The 18,339-nt window shown below is 42.4% G+C and overlaps 1 protein-coding gene across 4 annotated transcripts in view; it reads right to left on the bottom strand.

Moving 5' to 3' along the window:
• The window catches only part of dock4b (dedicator of cytokinesis 4b), a 140,733-nt gene extending 131,707 nt beyond the window's left edge, over window positions 1-9,026 (bottom strand). For all 4 annotated transcript variants that reach the window (XM_026147369.1, XM_026147372.1, XM_026147370.1 and 1 more), the window contains exon 1: window positions 8,770-9,026. In XM_026147369.1, coding sequence (XP_026003154.1) covers window positions 8,770-8,806 — 37 coding nt within the window. In that variant the 5' untranslated portion in view covers window positions 8,807-9,026. The remainder of the gene's footprint in view (window positions 1-8,769) is intronic.
• Between the last annotated feature and the right edge of the window lie 9,313 nt (window positions 9,027-18,339).

Here is an 18,339-nt window from a genome sequence, read left to right as displayed (position 1 = left end):
GTGCGCACACACCCAACACCAGCACAGATACATTGAGCAGGTTAATGAGACATCTAAGAGAAAGTGAAGTCGGAGAGGGCTGGCCAGAAATCAGTGACAGCAGCAGCTGATCCTCCCAGTGTGATCTTTCCAAAGACAGAGGAGGGAACGGCGATGAGGGGAAAGCAGTTCAATCTCACAGAGGGCACAGAGGGCTCTATACTGATCAATGCCACTGCCACAGCTCTTGACCCCACAGCCAATATGCACTGCTGGTATGACCTTACTTGGGAGTAGGTGTGCATTTTCATGGCCAACCATGAAACTGAAGCATGTACACTAAATATAAGCCCCCCCCCCAAAAGAACAAACAAAAAAAAACAAAAACAGGAACAGGTACCAAGGACATAAAGAGAACAGGCTTAATGGGACAGAAACCAAAGTCAGGGAAACATGAATTTACCATCTGTCTACCTGCTACTGTAAATACATTGCACTCAGAATGAACTCGGGCAGAGATTCATCCTGAATCTGGGGGGTATGCAACATGCGTATTAAATAAGCTCACTTTTTTTTTTTGCTACGTCCTCTGAGAAAAGCTCATGTCAGATGTTTATTAATGTCTGTGTATTTGTGCTACCAAAATAAAAGGTCTACAGAAGAAATTTGGGTTAGAATTTCATTACACATGAATGTGTCTTCCTGTGTGGCTAGAATCGGGCCTCTTTAATTAGCACTTTCATACTGTGAATCTGCACTGTGAATTCTGTAACACATTTAGATGGAGCTGCTAAACTATAAAGTTCCCCGAGATCCATTGCCTACATATTTTTTTTTTAAACTGTTGTCCTTTTGTAAAGACAAGACATAAAAAAGCCACCCACTGAACTACTAAGTTACATGTTAAAGCAATCCAAAGATTGACAGGTCTGCTGTGCCTAGCTACAGTTGCTATGTTAGGGCAACCGCTGATGAGGTGAGGGATTTAGCGAGCAGTCACCTGATAAGTTTATATGCACAGCAGCAGCCATCAATCGGGGTAATGTCCTTTGATCTCTCTACAAGTGCAACCATAAAGATTTGTACATTTTGCTTTGACAACTTCAAAAAGAGCAGTTTGCAGCCTTTTCAATGCTTTTCTTTTTACGCTTCGATGAACGGGGAACATGTTTAAGAGGATTTGATGGAGAGACAAGCATGTAGCACCACAAAAGATGTGTAGCATCCGCCGTAGCATCCGCTCTACTGCAAAGCCTGAGGGACACTCATACTGATTTATCATATTCAGAGTTCCAGTCCACAGAGGCGGCTGCTGCAACCATGCACCAACAAACACAAAGCTCCATACGAAAAATTACACACATAAGCCCACAAATATGTATGTAACACCAAATGTACAAGACACAGAGGAGCACAGAGGAGCACACAGTAGCTGGCGATATCTGGGACAGGCGAGAGCGGATTCATATGGAAGAGAGATAAAGGTGAAATAGACAGAGTGAAGTGAGAGAAAAAAGGAAGCCAGACTGCAAAGGAATGAGTGAGCAAGTTAAAAAAAAAAAAAAAAAGAAGCAGAAAATGAGATAAGGGTCATCGCGGCGCAATCTGCTGTCTCTGAAAACAACTCACTCTGCAGGAATGAGCAGGAGACTGCAGGGATGGCAACAGAGAAATAGATACAAAGAGGGAAAATAGGCATTGAAACGACTTCAATTCAATACAGACAGACACCCAGAAGCACTTCCATTTAATTAAGGCAATACAAGAAAATGGCAAGAGGAGCGAGAGAGGGGACAGATAAACCCAGCGAGGTTTGGGAAGTGCGCATGAACGCCCAGTCAAGGTCATGTAATGACGTTCAACAGCTTTCAGCCTGAAGACCTTTCACCTCCCCGTCACTGTCTCACTCCACAACACTAATCCTGACGGACGCTGTGCTGATAAACTCCTAATAGTGTCCTTGACAACCTAAGCTGGACGGTTCATCAGTCCTTGTGTTATTCCATCTGTAATATACTGCAGCTCAATAGTAATACAAAATAGCTCTTTTTAAATCATTTAATTTCATTATTTTATCCAAGTGATGACAGCAACTCGCAAGTCCAAAAACAACTCTACCAGACGCCATTCCAAAGTAAAGTAAATAGAGAAAAAAAGGGGCAGACTTGGGAAAATGAGTACTGGACCAAAACACTCTGTGTGACCCTCCTGTGGCTGTACACCTACGAGACACACACACCCACCCACCTACCCACTGGATAATTAACAGGGTATAAGTAAAGACAGCAACCCACACCCATTAGCTCTGTTTTTCTAAAGTCCTTTAAGCATACCATGACACTTTATTAGCGATCAATAACACATTTAAAGATATGAGATTTAACCCGGGCAGACCACGACTGCGATTTTATTAACGCATTAATAATAAAGCGAGTGGTTTTTAGTAACTTGAGGGGCAGCACAAGCAGCTACCAGTTACCCAAGGTTTATTTGAAAACGGAAGCCTTGTGGGCATTATAATGCGTCGGGGCGGCCACACTAACACTCACAAATCAATGTACACTTCCTTTACAGTCAATACATGCAAGCCTGGATTACAGCCACAGGACACAGATTGCTCATGCTAGTCAAGTCCAGGCGATGCTTTTTCTGCAGCAAATGAGCATTAAAAAAAATAAAAATAAAACGAGTGTCTTTTGATGCATAAACAGCTCTTCTCACCTGCCAATCACTATGATTGTCACAAGCCGACACCCTTCGTTTATGAAAATGGTATGTCAGTCTTTTTTTTTTTTCCGCCTCAGCCCACACAGATGATACAAACACACACACCCTCCCCATGTTGCCTCTCCTGCAGGAGGGCTGCTGATCAGTTAGGCTGCTGAATTTCTAATAGGACATATCCTATTAACCTCACTCACACAGGGATCACGAATTGATATCAAGGAAGGAGAACCGCATCAGGCCTGCTGGAAAGGCAGAGTATTTCCCAGCCAACCGTGATGCTTTTATCTTAATACAATAATAATAATAATAATAATAATAATAGCTTCTTCTAAAACAAAGAAAATCTATTAGCAGATGTTGTTTTTACTTGACAGATGTCTGATTTTTTGCATTTCAAATATCACACAAGTAGTCAAAGACAAGCACTGTTACCATATATCTAAATGGGGTGAAGAAAACAGTCAACATAAATCAATTGTAAGAGAAAGATGTAGACAATTTTACATTATTACTGCATTATTATATTATAGTATAAAGAATATTAGTCCACAGACAAGTTGATGAATTAAGTGCCAGTATAAGTAATAGCCATTATGATGACCATGTGTGCTCTGGTTAAAAAGAAATCGCTTGACCACCTCTAAGCAAAAGCATCATCTCTTTAGAAGCATCATCCCTTTAAGTATCCCAGACTGTCAGTGGAGTGGAAATCCATGAGAGCTACCCCACCACCACCACCACCACCTCCTTCAGCTACCTCTCTCATCACTGTACATGGATATGGACAATTACAGCACACTGGCTTGTCACCCACACCAGTGGGATTCGCAAGAGTATCTCCCCCACTCTGTGTGTATGATGAAGAAAAGCCAAAAGGAGGTAAAATCTTGTCACTTCTAGAACACAGAACAGAGATCAAAGAAACGTCTCTGTTTCCTGTGTTCGGCGTTGCAGAGTAGAAACAAAAAGACTGCTTTGTGGTTTAATGGGGACTCCATTACAAATACAGCAAGGTTTAATTGAAAAATACACAGGAAGAATCAGTGGTGGCATTTCTCACATCCTGGTCTATGTTTGTGTTACAGTGGCTATTATCTAGGTAAATAGGTGAGGATTTCTTTTTCCGTCTCTGTATGCATAAATCTGCATTCAAATATGTGCAATCTGCTGGTATAGGAGATGATTTTGTTACCGGAAGCTGTCTGGTTTCTGCCTGCAGTGTGAACAGTACTGATCAGTCACATTTTAGCAACTTCTGACCACAGTATGGTGGAAGTCATGGCCTAGATATCTGTTAACCGTAAATGTCCTCGCTACACTGGAAGCCCTGAAATGCTGGCGGTTGTCCCCAGAGGCTAACTCATTAGACGATAGCCGATGGGCTCCCAGATTGGTGATGAATAAAAAGCTCATTGATTCCGTCATGCGCCACATGTCCATGTAGATTTATTTACCCTTTGCATCGTGCACACCAGAGAACAGATTGTGTCTGGATTTTTAACTCTTTTTGTTTTATTTTGTACATATGTTCAAATCACTAGGGAGCCTCCCATGGTCTCCTCGTGTGCTAAATGATTGTCTTGGACGAGTACGTGTGCAAATTTGTGTGTTTACAGGGGAAGGGGTGCTATCTCTGCAGATGGAGGCGAGGCAGCGGGCAAGCAAGCAATTACAAGCTGGTTGGCTTACACCTCCCCCCACCGTCACCCATACATCGCCCTGGGGCTTGCTTGCATTAAGAAATCATGGGTATAATGGTGGAATGGGCCTCAGGGCCCCCTCCAAAACAACCTGCTAATCCCCTTGTGGTGATGGGAGGGTGTTGAATCTGGGGGTAACAGGGCATCCCGGCCGCTCCGACAATGAGTCCACCCCTGACACGCGCCAGCGCCCTCAACCACCCATCGCTTCACACCGCACCTCCTCCAACCACCCCAATCAACTACAGCAACATCCTCCCGAGGGAGGAAACAAGCGATGTCAGCCACGGGAGAGGAAAACCCCCCAGGCCCAGCGTCGCCCCTCCATCTCAGCTGGGCCTCGAGCAGAAACATTCAATCAGATCACTGCGCCTTTCTCTCTGCATCTCCTGGCTGTTTTTGTGCCACAGCACTCAAACAAAGGATGCACGCTAAATCGAGCTTCGCCAATCAACCTCTGGTAGAGAATTCAACTTGCACAAACAGATCCGAAGCAGCTCGTTAAAATGGTTTAATTATGTATCCAAATTGTGATGAGCAATGACACGCTTGATTGGTTGTATCAGAGGGCCTTAATGAGGAGAAAGGCCTCACTCTGTCTGAGAATTAACATGACGTCTGCTCTCGCTAAACATGACACAATGCAGCCTCCAGTGCTCTCTCTTTCCCTCGCTCTGTCTATTCAGTGACTGAGTCAAAGTGTGTTTGTCCTGGGCGGCATTCGTGACAGATTACTCTTCATCTGCTTATGGAGCGTCGGACAGACTTCCTCGGGTAAGTCTGTCATCAAATATTCGGTTTAGCTTAAATCAACGCCATAATGTCACACCACCTCTTATTTCTTTCAATGGCAATCTCATCCTGTTTACCAGGAACCTGTGCCATCTCTGTGCTGAGATCTCTGACTTCCATATATAAAGAGATTTTTCCTCTTTGTTCAGTTTAGTGTTTCCCCATCCCAGCCCCAGCAAGTCCATTTAGAAATCATACATTAACATCGTCTCATCAATCTTCCAACCTTCTAGCTTCAGGTTAAAAACCAGTAATCATCCCGCTGGTGGGCTAATGGGCACCTTAACATCAACTCGCCGAGAGTCCATTCATATTTCATGAACGGCAGCGTCCCCCCATCTTCCCCGGGCCCCGCTCAGCTTGTAAGGCAAATCGACATCAAAAGCGTCAACCTTCCAATTAGATGGCGAGACATTCTGATCTCATCTCAATTTGGCCCGAGATCAAATCTTCCCACAAAGATCCAAGGAATTCCGAGCCCTTTTAGTTAGCCAGCCTACCCTGTCAAACGGGGAGAAAATGTTCACTGAAAGCACTTGGAGGAGGAGGTCGCATTAAAAAATGCCTAACGCAGGGACCTTCCTGTTTAGATATCGAGATATCACAGCAATTCCAACAGCAACAGTGTTCAAGAAAGGTGCTAGGGGAGTGTGGTTGAAAACAAAGACCAGATGTGAAAACATGACGTTAATCCTAGTGAGGTGCGACTTAGAGCAATGGCACTTCAGGCAGTGTTTTGGGAAGACCTGTGTAAAGCACCAGATGTTCCTCCTGGCATGAATAATTTAGACAGTGATTCCAGGTGGGCATCAATGGCCACTTCACAAATGAGGCTATTTTGCCGTAAGATAAGCATCAAGTTATCCTTTTGCCCCGCAAAATAAGTGATCGATGTGAAGACCAGCTGATTTCATATATTCTCTGTTATTTGTAAAAACAATGCAGCAAAGACACTAAGCTACAAGAAGTATATATAGTCTAAAAGCCTTAGAAATGCCTCAGCTCCTCAGACAGTTTTTTTCCACTCTTTTCTCTATATGAGGTCAACGAGAGAGGATTTCCCTAATATGGTCACATCACCCACGCAGCTCTGTTAGCACAAAAGCCCCACCCACCTGTTGTTAAAACACTTGTTTTTACAGAAGGAAACCAATCAGAAGAATGCTGGTTTAACAGGAGGGAGAAGGGAGCTTTTTTACCCAGGCAATGGATTCACTGCAGCAAGGCCCAGAGGAAAGTAAATAAGAATTACTCTGAGTTGTCAGTCACAAAAGGCTTCTCCAGTAGACTCCAAGAATAAAAATACGGAGCTGGAAATAAAGGAAAACAGCCGCCCTTCTTCTTTCACTCCTCTAAGGGTCACTATATGTTACAGAAAGTGAAATTCTCATAGTGTGGCAACCCTATCTAACACCCCCAACATTCACACCCAGTATGCGCCTGTAAGCAAAGTTCTTTCTTCTATATCTTTCTCTTTTGTTACGCAGCTATTCCTGTCACCATCCCTATAAAAGGTCAGCCTTCCATCCCACCTTTGACTGTGACAGTTGTGAACCAATATAAACACATATTTCCTTCCAACAATGCAAGGAAAAACCTCTTTTAAACCCCCTCTTTGTTGCTCAATAGTTTCTCTAAAGTCTGTCAGTGTCTGGAGGGGATATCACTCATTCTGTTGGTTCGAGCGGATCAATAGAGAGACTAAAAACAAATCAACCTGCCCGAATCTCTGACTGCGACCGCTTAACCTGCTGAAGCTGCAATTATCATAACTAAAAGCAATCTGTGTCAAGCTTTCTTGTGTGCGTGTGTGTCTGGCTCTTCAAACCTGAATTTCACAACAGGAAATCAGCACAGTTCCTTCCTTGAAAAGGATCAGGCCACACAGAAGAGTGCCTCTGCCAAAACAAGTCTTAGAAAATAAATCTCAGCCAATTAATGGGGTCTTATTGGGAGTTATCGAGGAAGAGGGTGTGTGTGGGTGGGTGGGGGGGGGGGGGATCAAAAACCTTAATCCAATTAACAGGATGCCCTCTAGCAGCGGAGGGACAATACAATAGTGAGTATTTAGCTTTCAAAATAAATGCCCTCCATTTATCCAGCCAAGTGAACTTTGACAGCATGGAATGGGTTTAAGTAGCTAAATGGAATAAATCTATTATGTGGTATAAAAAAGTTTAAAAAAAATAAAATGATGCAGGCTAATGGTTCTGGACACTCTACCCTGCACGTGATTAAACACATTACAATATAACTGCAGAGTGAGGAAGGTCAGATATTTAGCACTTATGAGGGCAGGGAAGGGAAACTAGTAGAGCACTCAGGTGACCAGATCACAAACGTGTGACATGGAGAGGTCAAAGGCCAGTTTCTGGTTCGCTGTGCTTCACTGATTTCAAGTCCAGGTGGCAAAAAGCACCCATAGCACCCACAGTGGGATTTCTGAACACCTCAGACAACATTGAGAACCAAGGAAAGAAGGCATGATATGAACACACTGAGTACCTGTGCTTAACAGATCACAGTTTTATTACTTTGAATGGGTTGGCTTGCTTTAGTTGCAAAAAAAAAAAAAAAAAGCTCAAATGATCGTTGGCTCCCTTTTACACAGACTCAACCAGAGCAACACACACACACAGAGGACAGTACAATATCTCTAGGGAATATTATTATGAGACATTTAAGCCGCCTCTCAGCGGCCGCATCTCAATAAGATGCCCCACCACCACCCTCACCCTCTGGATTTTTTTTTCTTTTTGCGTTTGAATCCAGGCACAAGACGAAAATTCCTGCCACACCAACAGGGAAAAGTCTGTGTGGGGTTTTCTTTCCTTTGCCACATTTGGCTTCGTTTGCTTTGCTGTCGCTTGTTTGTCTCACTTCACTGTTTGATCCAAGAGCCCCCCCTCCGACAGTCTGAACAATGCGCACTGTACGACAGGCTGCACACATTTCCAGGACTTCTCAAGGTCTGGGACAATCTCCGTGGTAGAAAAAGCATCAACAATAATAATAACAATAATTTTAACCCCCCGTTCGGCTTTCTTTCGAAGAATTTCTAGATGCTGGGCAAAGCACACACAGACAGACATATAGCGACTGGCTGTGAAGCAGCTGATTCCCCCCACCACCACCACTGAAACAGACAGAGCCTGAGCGAACACACAGCAGTAGTGAAGTCAAAATAGCTCGCCAGTTCACATCCTCATAATGAAAATGGGAAAATAGGGCAAAGCGCGAGCAAGACTTAAAAATATCAAAAATGTGGCATTTGGCAAATCAGGAGGAGAAGGAGGAGGGGGAAGAAGAGGAGGGGGTGAAGCGGGCAACCTTATGCTTTGCAATGTGGCAGTGAGATGAAATCCAAGCTCCCATCACTGGGTTGTTTGAAAGAGAGCGCTCGCCTCGTGATAAAAACACAGTCATTCGGTCTCTAACTGCGCCGGGAATCAGCATCCAAGTACAGCCACTTCACCACCTCCCGTGCGCACATTAACACATGCCCTTACAGCTGAACGCGAGTGAAAGCAGTTTATTTTTTTAGAGGAATATGAAGGCAAATTAAACTTACCGACGCCGTATTTCTCGTGTTCTGTAGGTATCCACATGTTTACTGTCGGTAAGTTTAAGTGAGTGGTCGGAATAGCAGCGAAAAGCAAGGTTTGGGTTCCGTGTAACGCATTCTACTGGCGTGCTTTCCTCCGCTCTGTAGTAGGAGTCATTGTTTAGGTTACAGCAAGAGAAAGCGCCTCAGCCGCCGCTGCTGCTGCTGCCGCTGCTGCTCGTAGTGGTACGGAGACGCGTTGCCTTTAGGTTCTGTGGGAAATGTGACACCCGGAGAGGTCAGAGCACTTTGGAGCCCCCTGCGAAATTATTGTTTGTTATGGTCGGAAGATTTGGAGAAAATGAACGCTGTTCGTATTTAAATACCAGCATTTTCATACTTTTTAGAATGATTAAGCTTTAGCAGGCTGTATTTGTAGCCCAATGCCCTGTTCAAAACTGTCACGGCAATGGGTTCAATCGGGGTTGGAGCTAGTTATTTGTCAATCCTACTAACAGAGCAATAACACATTCATTGCTAAGTATGTGGCACTGTTAACTTGTTTTAACATTAGTTTGTTTTATAGTTAAAAAATGACGACTCAACGAGCTACGGTTACCAACTAGCATAAAAAGCAGTAGGAGTAATGTTAGCTTATTTTTCATAGACAATACAAACTGTTAGTTTTTTAAAATATTACTTCAGGGCTGTTAGCCTACACATAATATCATTTAAATATGTTTCCCTGAGCCCCCACCACACACACACACACACACACACACACTAAGTTGAGGATTCATTCCATCTACTAGTTATTATGTGGGGGCTGAGATTTAAATGTCTAACGAGAAAACCCCCGAGTAGTACCTGAACGCAACAACATCGCCAGCAAAGCGAAAAAGCCGAGTGACGCATTGTGGGACTTGTAGTAGGTACCCAGCGACGTCAGTGAAGGTCCCTTTATCTACAGCATCTTCGACACATGACGGTATTATTCTGTTTTTGGGACTTTCTGGTGAGTATTAGCTAGAAAGATGTAGGTTTAGTTTTATTTCAGGGTAGCCATGACGGTCGCCAGAGCGTCAAGACATGTAAGCACTGATTTACAGTCATCCATGGAGACATTACAGACCAATAATATCAGGATATTGGTGTAGAACATGACCTTGCAACAGTGGAGAGCCCTCCCGGACACACAAGGCTTCTACTGCATGAAAAATACATGAGAGTCTTTGAGGAGGAAGCGCAAAACTGGAGGGAGTTCCACTGCCGAAAAGAAAGAGTTCAACATGCATGAGAGAAAAGAGGAGTGTATGTGTATGTGTCAGTCAGTGTGAGTGTCTGTTTTTATGAGACCCATGCTCATCTCACACACTGCTTTCCCTTTTCTTTTATTCTGGACTAATCACCTGCCTGTGTTGTGTCAGCTTGCGTTGTGTTCGAGTACAAAGGACTTTTTTTAAAAAGCCATTCTAATGCACGTTCATTTCTCATGCTGCAAACGGTGCATTAAAATGCTTTGAAGTGTCAAATGTGCTTCTCTCCCCTCCTTGTCTCACCACTACTTTGCACGTCCACGTACCCATCCACCTTTGTAGGTTATATGGTAAATTATGAATGGATGTGCTGTGGAAAAGCAAGCAACCTGAGGCTCGGTGCTGGCTTTGGAGGTGAAATTCGGCTACTGTTTTTACCATGATCCGGTGCACTCCCTTTTTTTGCTTGGCCTTTTGCTCTCACATACAGCATCTAACATAAATGCCAATAAACCTGGATTAATTTTCCACATTGCAGTGCTTTATGCCTATACTCTAGTATATTTCTGAATGGAGAGTTGGGGGGCTGTGGGTATAAGAAAGGTTTTGTAGGGAGACTGTTGGAATGTTACTCCATATATGAATAAATCATAAGCCGTGGAGGACCCCATGGATTCACCCCCCTGAGAGGACAGGACACTGGAGCTAGTGTGTGCTTTTTTATGTAGTGGAAAATGGACTATATTCTACATCACTGAAGCAATACTCAAACTCGTGCACCTTTGCCAGTGTTGTGATAACAGTTAAAAATATGACAAGACAAAAGGAAAACATAACGTGGACAACAAGCAACCAAATAGGAACTGATTGAAATTAAAAAAAAAAAAAATAGACTTTTATTAGTCAGTGTTTCTGTAAAACATATACCTTTCTCTTTTTGCCAACCATTTGCAACTTGACGTTAATAGGATTGAGGCCCCCCTTCATTCCTCAATATTTTACTTCCAAGCAGCCAGACTTTTAATTTTTAAAGCGGTTTTGACCAATTGGTAACCAGGATTTGTGGATGTGTTCCAAGGTTTTTCTTTGGACATTGGCTGCTTTTTCACTCATTTTCAGTCCTTCCTTGACAATTTTCAGAGTAATGAGGGCTTTTGGCATCCTGAAAAGGATAAACAGAAGAAAATGGGTGTTCAAGGTTCAAAGTCCTTTATTTGTTACATGCATAGTTATACAAGTATAACACACAGTGAAATGTAGCCTGACACGCTCCTCGACATGTGCAAAAATGGGGGGGGGGGGGGGGGGGGGGGGGGTAGAGGAAGAACATATATATATATATATATATATATATATATATATATATATATATATATATATATATATATATATATATATAGTATATACATTGGGTGAATGTGCGGTAGTAGCAGCAAGCAGGTGAATTCTGTACATTAATATGAATAGACATCTGACTATTTTACAGAATAGACAATATAAACATATTTAAAATTAAAGGAATTTGGAATGTACATTGTGCCTTGGTTTAGAGTGTCTGGAAGAGAGTCCTGTCTCAGTCAATTATAGATGATGTAAGAGGGCAGGTGTGTGTGTTTAGGGCCCGGGTGGCTTGGGGATAGAAGCTCCTCTTGAGTCTCTCTGTCCTTGCCCGGATGATGCGGAACCTTCTACCAGATTGCAGAAGTTGGAACAGTTTGTTGCCAGGATGGGACGGGTCCTTCAGTATCTGCGCTGCTCTAGTCCGGCATCTCCTGGTGTAGGTGTCCTGAAGCAGGGGGAGCGCAATCCTGCAGCAGCGTTCTGCTGTACGGATCACTCTCTGGAGAGCTTTTTGGTCCTTCACACAGCTGTTCCCAAACCACGATGTCATGTTCTGTGTGAGGATGCTCTCCACAGCGCCTGTATAGAAAATCCTGAGGATCTTTGGAGAGACCCTGAACTTCCTCAGTTGTCGTAGGTGATACAGGCACTGCCTAGCCTTTTTGGTCTGGACCTGAATGTGGGCAGCCCATGTCAGGTCTGAGGAGATGTGGACACCAAGATACTTAAAGGACTGCACCCTCTCCACTGGAGCTCCATTGATGATAATGGGCTTGTAGTCTCTGTGCTGACTCCTTCTGAAGTCCACCACCAGCTCCTTGGTCTTGCCGACGTTCAGCTGGAGGTGGTTGTCCTGGCGCCATGATACCAGATTCTTCACTTCATCCATGTAGGCCGCCTCATCGTTGTTGGAGATGGCACCCAACACCACTGTGTCGTTAGCAAACTTCACAATGGTGTTGGAGCCATGGGTGGCCACACAGTCTGAAGTGTAGCGGGAGTAGAGCAGTGGCGAGAGGACACATCCCTGAGGTGCTCCTGTGTTGATGGTGATGCTGTTAGAGGCGCATCTACCCACCTTCACCACCTGAGTTCTGCCAGTGAGGAAGTCCAACACCCATGCACACAGACGGCTGTTAAGTCCCAGATCCCTGAGCTTTGTGAACAGTCTGCAGGGCACTATTGTGTTATGGGATTATTATGGGTGTATGGAAAGGCATTAACCAGTGTTGTTATACACATAACGGACTACATAACAAACATAACAAAGAGGCAATTTTAAATTGTAACTTTAAAATCACAAAAAAACATATTTTTTTTTCTAATTTCTATAGCTGAAGCTATAAAAATGCCAAAGACAACACAGTTATATGCTGTTATACAGGCATGATATAGCATTTTTGTACCAACAAGGAAATTCCCAAAGAGCTATAAGCTGGAAATGTATGTCTTGACATGGTGTGCAGCGCTGAGGAAAAAATGGAGGAAAACTGGACAAAAAGAGAACAAAAGAAGAAGTGGCAGGTCTAAAAAAAAACTATCTATCTGAAAGTCACGTCTTTAAGAAATAGAGAGAAAAAAAATCAAGCAAAGGCCTGAAAGAGGAACTGAAAGATGGCTCTGGCCCTTCAGCTTACACATCAACTGTTCAGTGAAACCTCATCAGAATGTCCTCTGTAGTAGGGTGGCTGCCAAGAAGTCATTCTTAAGGAAGGTAAACAAGAAGTGATAGAATGATGAATCCAAATTTGAAATCTTTGGCTCAGATTGTAAGGGAACACGGTGTGTGGTGGAGGCGCTGTCATTGTTTAGGGCTCATCTCAGCCAATAATGTTGGAGATCTTGTCAAAATGGATGGAACAGAATAGATTTTGATCCACCATGCAATACCATCTGAAAAGCATTTGATTTCCAGCAGCTTCAGCTTTCAGCAGGACAATGATGTTTGGTTTTTTAGCTTGTTGTTGGTGATTATGATGATATCATAATATATCATGCATGAATATGTAATTCACGTTTTATAAATTATAAAATATTACTGTCATGAAGTGAAAATGATATGATGTTGTACTAAGGTGTTATAGGTGTGAAAACCAAACAAATTGGTCATTTTATTAGATTTGTATTGGGTAGTTAGGCAACATGATCACTTCATAGCATATGATATGGATAAGAACCTTCAGGGGCCTTTGATGCACCTGCGTGATTTTGTGTATTATTATAATGAAAATGAATTTGCTGTGCATTTAATGTCTGCAGTGTCAACCCATATGACACTGTGAGCCCACAGACAAAGGTAACAGCTGGAGGAAGATGGCAAAACATGGAGAGAAGGATTACAAGTAGAATATCTGTTCAATGACCGAACTCTAAAAGGATTATTTCAGTGTACTGAGGACAGGTCGAGCAGTCTGCTCAGGTGCTCGTTTTGCCTCCTCTCCTCTTCCCAATCCACTTCCCCCATGTTTCTTCCCAAGATAATGACATTTCTTCCTGTTTTCTCTGACTTTCATCTCATTGGGACCCACATGTTCTGGGCAGAGCACGGGAGTACATATGGCTGGAGATGACAGATGGAAGACCAAGTCAGCCATTGCCACAGACAGTTCTACAAGCCCAGATGGGTTCTGAAAATTGCTCAGCATTTCCGCCACTCAACCACCATCACTTTTCATCTCTGGCCCATGACCCCAAATAAACTTAGCATCTGTGACACATAAATCAAAGTAACTGCTTGAAGAGAAGAGAAGAGAAGAGAAGAGAAGAGAAGAGAAGAGAAGAGAAGAGAAGAGAAGAGAAGAGAAGAGAAGAGAAGAGAAGAGAGATCAGCCAAGACTTCTTTGCTTTTGGAACACAACAAGTTGTAGTAAACAAAGGGGATAAAAGATCACGTGCTCAGCAATGCATTTTAAAACTATAGTATAGAGCGTTCATGTTTCATTTGGGGACAGCCCTGGATTATTTAAGTTTCCACTTATTTTTTCCCTTCTAACCTCCTTTGTGCTTCAGACCACCGGGTAACTACAACTGCTTTATGTCAAAAAGTGACACTACACAAGGCCAGTTTTCTTTGCAGGACAGCTGAAGCAAAAATGACACTAGCTTATCTCAAGAGACCACTGCCTATCAAGTTTTCTCAGCACTCCTTAGCTTTGATTTAATTCACACCAGGAAGTGTAGGTCAGGTGGTGGTGTTCATTTTGGGGAGGGGTGGGGGGTGACATATGCCTCCTTCAGCTTGTGAACAGCGGGCAATATCCTCATCTCCAATAGAAACAGGCCTCTAAATATAGCAACGAAAATAGGCTAGAAAAATCCCCCTCTTTGTACATTGTACCATATGAAGACTGGATTTCACAACCCAATACTTCTGACGAAGGATCTATATATAGAAATATTGGCCTTAATTCATTTGCTTACACAGCACATTTGCTGTATGGGAACATTTAGTGTAGCTCTCATTTGCTCTTCTTATACTGTCTGTGCAATAATGTCTTAGGTTATAATTTGTCCATAACAGCTCAGTAATATTCACTTAAATACATAAACATCTGATGCATATGTACATGAATGTACACACAGATATGCACTGTCTTAAACACTGTACGCACCCCACATATGAAACCCATTTCACCCTTGAGATATAACATAAACCTTTGGCGTTAAATGTTAATAACCAGAAGTGTCAGTGGTGAGGATAAATGCTGTAGAAGCAGAAGAAGAAGATTAGCCCTTTATTGTCATTGCACACGTACAACAAAATTGTGGGTGCTCCACAGCAACTGTGGCAGAATAAAACATAAATAGTACAGCAGGAATAAATAGCATTCATTATAACACAAACCATGATTTTTTTCCTGATTATTACCAAGTTGTTTAGGTACCTAAACCAACCAATCATTGAAAATAAAGTAAAAAAACACTACGTTCCTTAATTGGGCATGAAGAGCCCATTGCTGGTGAACACTTTGTGATTTAGGACTTATCTATATATGGCGTCAACTCACAACAGTAGTCGTCTCAAAGTACATTATGCTATAAGGTAAAGGCACTACTGTAATACAAAGAAGACCCCCAACAATCAAACTGCCCCCTTTGAGCAAGCACTTGGCGACAGTGGAATAAAAAAAACTTTCCTGTTTCCTGTTAACTTTCCTGTTAAGCCTCTAGCAGAACCAGGCTTAGGAAGGGGCAGCTATCTGCAATGACCAGATGTGGGCGATAGGAGGAAGACAGGACTCAAGCCATAGTAGCAATTTTGTGATGAACATTAGCATGCTAACGTGATACTGGTGATATAACAAATGCAAACAATGCTAACATGCTAACATTTAGCTGATATATTTGGTCTTAAGCTTAAATAAATTAAAACCTGATGATTGGATTTGGTGGAAAGGTTTGGTCACATGTGTGCAAAATAATTAAATAACTAAATTAATCCAATTGCTAATTTCAATCAGTAGTTGGGCCATTTAATTAAATTTCATAAACATTAGCCATATAGTGATAGTAGATGAAGCATCAGTAAAACCGAGTATTACTAAAGATAGTGGTATTCCTGCTCTCAGGACCATGGCAGTCTATAAAAAAATGCCATGACAAACTATCCAGTAGTTGCTGACAAGTGGTGGAACAGCCTCATTTGAGCCAAGACCCTCACTGAAAGAAGAGTTTTCCATATAACTGACACCATTCTTGAGTCTCAATCTGAACAACATGAGTGATAAAACAGCATCTCCAGCCCCACATGTCTTTGGATGACAGCAGCACATCAGTGCAGCTTTTTTTACCCCTCCTCTCCGCTGGGCCTTCACTTCAAACCGTGTTTTGGCTGGATGTAAAAATAGACCTCCTCCGTCTTTCTCCTTAGCATCAACAGGGAAAGCACCATAGACGATTTGTCATGGGTTTGATATGCAAAACCGCACTCAAAGGCAATGAAACGTAATCTGTAATACAGGATAGCATCCTGTCACCTGCAAGTGTTCACCGTGGGAATCAAAAGACTCAGAAGTGCAGTGCTTCCCTCCACGTTCTCGCTTATCAACTTTAACTGCTTCTCTGATACACCCAACACATTTACTATCAAAAAGCTCATGAAGCCCTACAGAAGAGCACGATCCAATTATTTTTTATATTCCACTAATGCCTGATTTCACCCTTGAAAGGAAATCTTTGCTTTCTTACTCACCAAAGTGCTTCTGTTTTCAACGTATTCTCAAAGCAGAGAGATCTTTCATGCCTTTGGGATCTGATCTTGTTTCAAGAAAGCAACAAGTGGAGTTAAAAAGGAGCAACTCAGACCTCCTTAACCAAACGTCATCTGTTATCTTCTTTAGCCTTCAGTATATGATCTTTTTAGTCACTGCCTGCGAAACCCACTGAAAAGACAAATCATTTCAGCCACCCACAAAATTTATCATGTGATAGCTGCCAACAAACAAAGCAGGCTTATATAAAAGCTTGTAAATATTTTAAATATCTGTAGTGATAGCTAAATTTTCTAAAGTTCAATCAGATATGTATTTGTTTTAATTATGATATAGTTTACAAGGTTATATTTAAAACAGTTTATAGGTTATAACACTAAAAGATTGTATATCACATTTCCTTAGGTTACAGTTAGCAGCAGGGCATCAGTGCCTGTGTTTTTATGACTAATGCTGTGCTGGGCTCCCACATCCCCCATGCTGTTGCACACTGTGGGCACAATATTACAGTATACAGCCACCTGGACCCCAAACACCCACCAGCGAAAACATAATTGTGCCTGGAAGTGCACACACACACACACACACACACACACACACACACACACACACACACACACACACACACACACACACACACACACAGTTTCATGTTGGACAGATGGCTGTCATAAATGGCTGTATCTTTTAGCAAGTTGAAAGCAATCCTTGGCAATGTGTCCCCTTCCCACACCCACCGACCCACATACATCAGGCATTTCATCTCACTGGCTGATGGCATATTTGCACACATGTATGCACTTCACTGAGTGAGAGAAAAATGTATTTCATTACAGATCCAGAAATGACTAGATAAAGAACACAAGAGAAAAGAGAAAGAGAAAAGAATCAGCTAAAGTGCTATCACTACACAAAACTGTAGTGATCTCAGAAGACTTGTGGTCTCTAAGTCATTTATCACGAAGAAATGGTTCAGTGCTAAGATGGGATAACAGCATTTCAGAGTGGACAGCATCCACATTATGTATTATTGGCACAACAGTCACTAAACACAGCCTACAGATTTCTTTGCATCCACGAGAGTCTGGAGAGCAGTATAGCTTTGTTAGCCGTTCATTTCAACTGTACCTGTCTGCTTCAAAGAAGGTGCAAATGTTGGCATTAAATAGCCGCATAGCTTACTAAATACAATGATAAGGGGTATACCCATGTTGTAGGGGTATATTTTATAGAAACTAGATGTTAGGCTAATGCTAGCACCTCTGTCCTGCTCTTTATTGATTTTGAGAAAGTAGAAATTCAAAGCAAAATTTGCTGGCTAAAACAGCAAAATTTCACCAAATGCATTTTAGAACTGACACTTTACTCTCGTATCATTAAAATTAAAAGACATTTTAATAGATGAATAACAGGATTATAGGGCAGTGCAGTGGTTAGCACTGTTGCCTCACAGCACAAAGGTCCAGAGCTCGACTCCACCATCTGGCTGAGGACTTTCTGCACAGAGTCTGCATGTTCTCCCAGTATTTGTGTATCTCTCTGGCTTGCTCCCGCAGTCCAGAGACATGTAGTTAGTGGAGTTAGGTTAACTTATGATTCTAAATTTTCAATAGATGTGAGTGCAGATGATTGTCTCTCTCTCTGTTAGCTGTGAGATAGACTGGCTATCACACTGCCTCTTGTCTTATGACAGCTGGAATAGGCTTCTACGATCCTGATAAGGATAAGCAGAAGAGAATCCATGGATGGACAATAAAACAGATGTATACTGGTGTCAAGGCAAACATTGC

Source organism: Astatotilapia calliptera, chromosome 17, assembly GCF_900246225.1.
Source record: "Astatotilapia calliptera chromosome 17, fAstCal1.2, whole genome shotgun sequence".
Taxonomy (NCBI): Eukaryota; Metazoa; Chordata; class Actinopteri; order Cichliformes; family Cichlidae; genus Astatotilapia; species Astatotilapia calliptera.
This window is presented reverse-complemented; position numbering and strand designations above follow the sequence as displayed.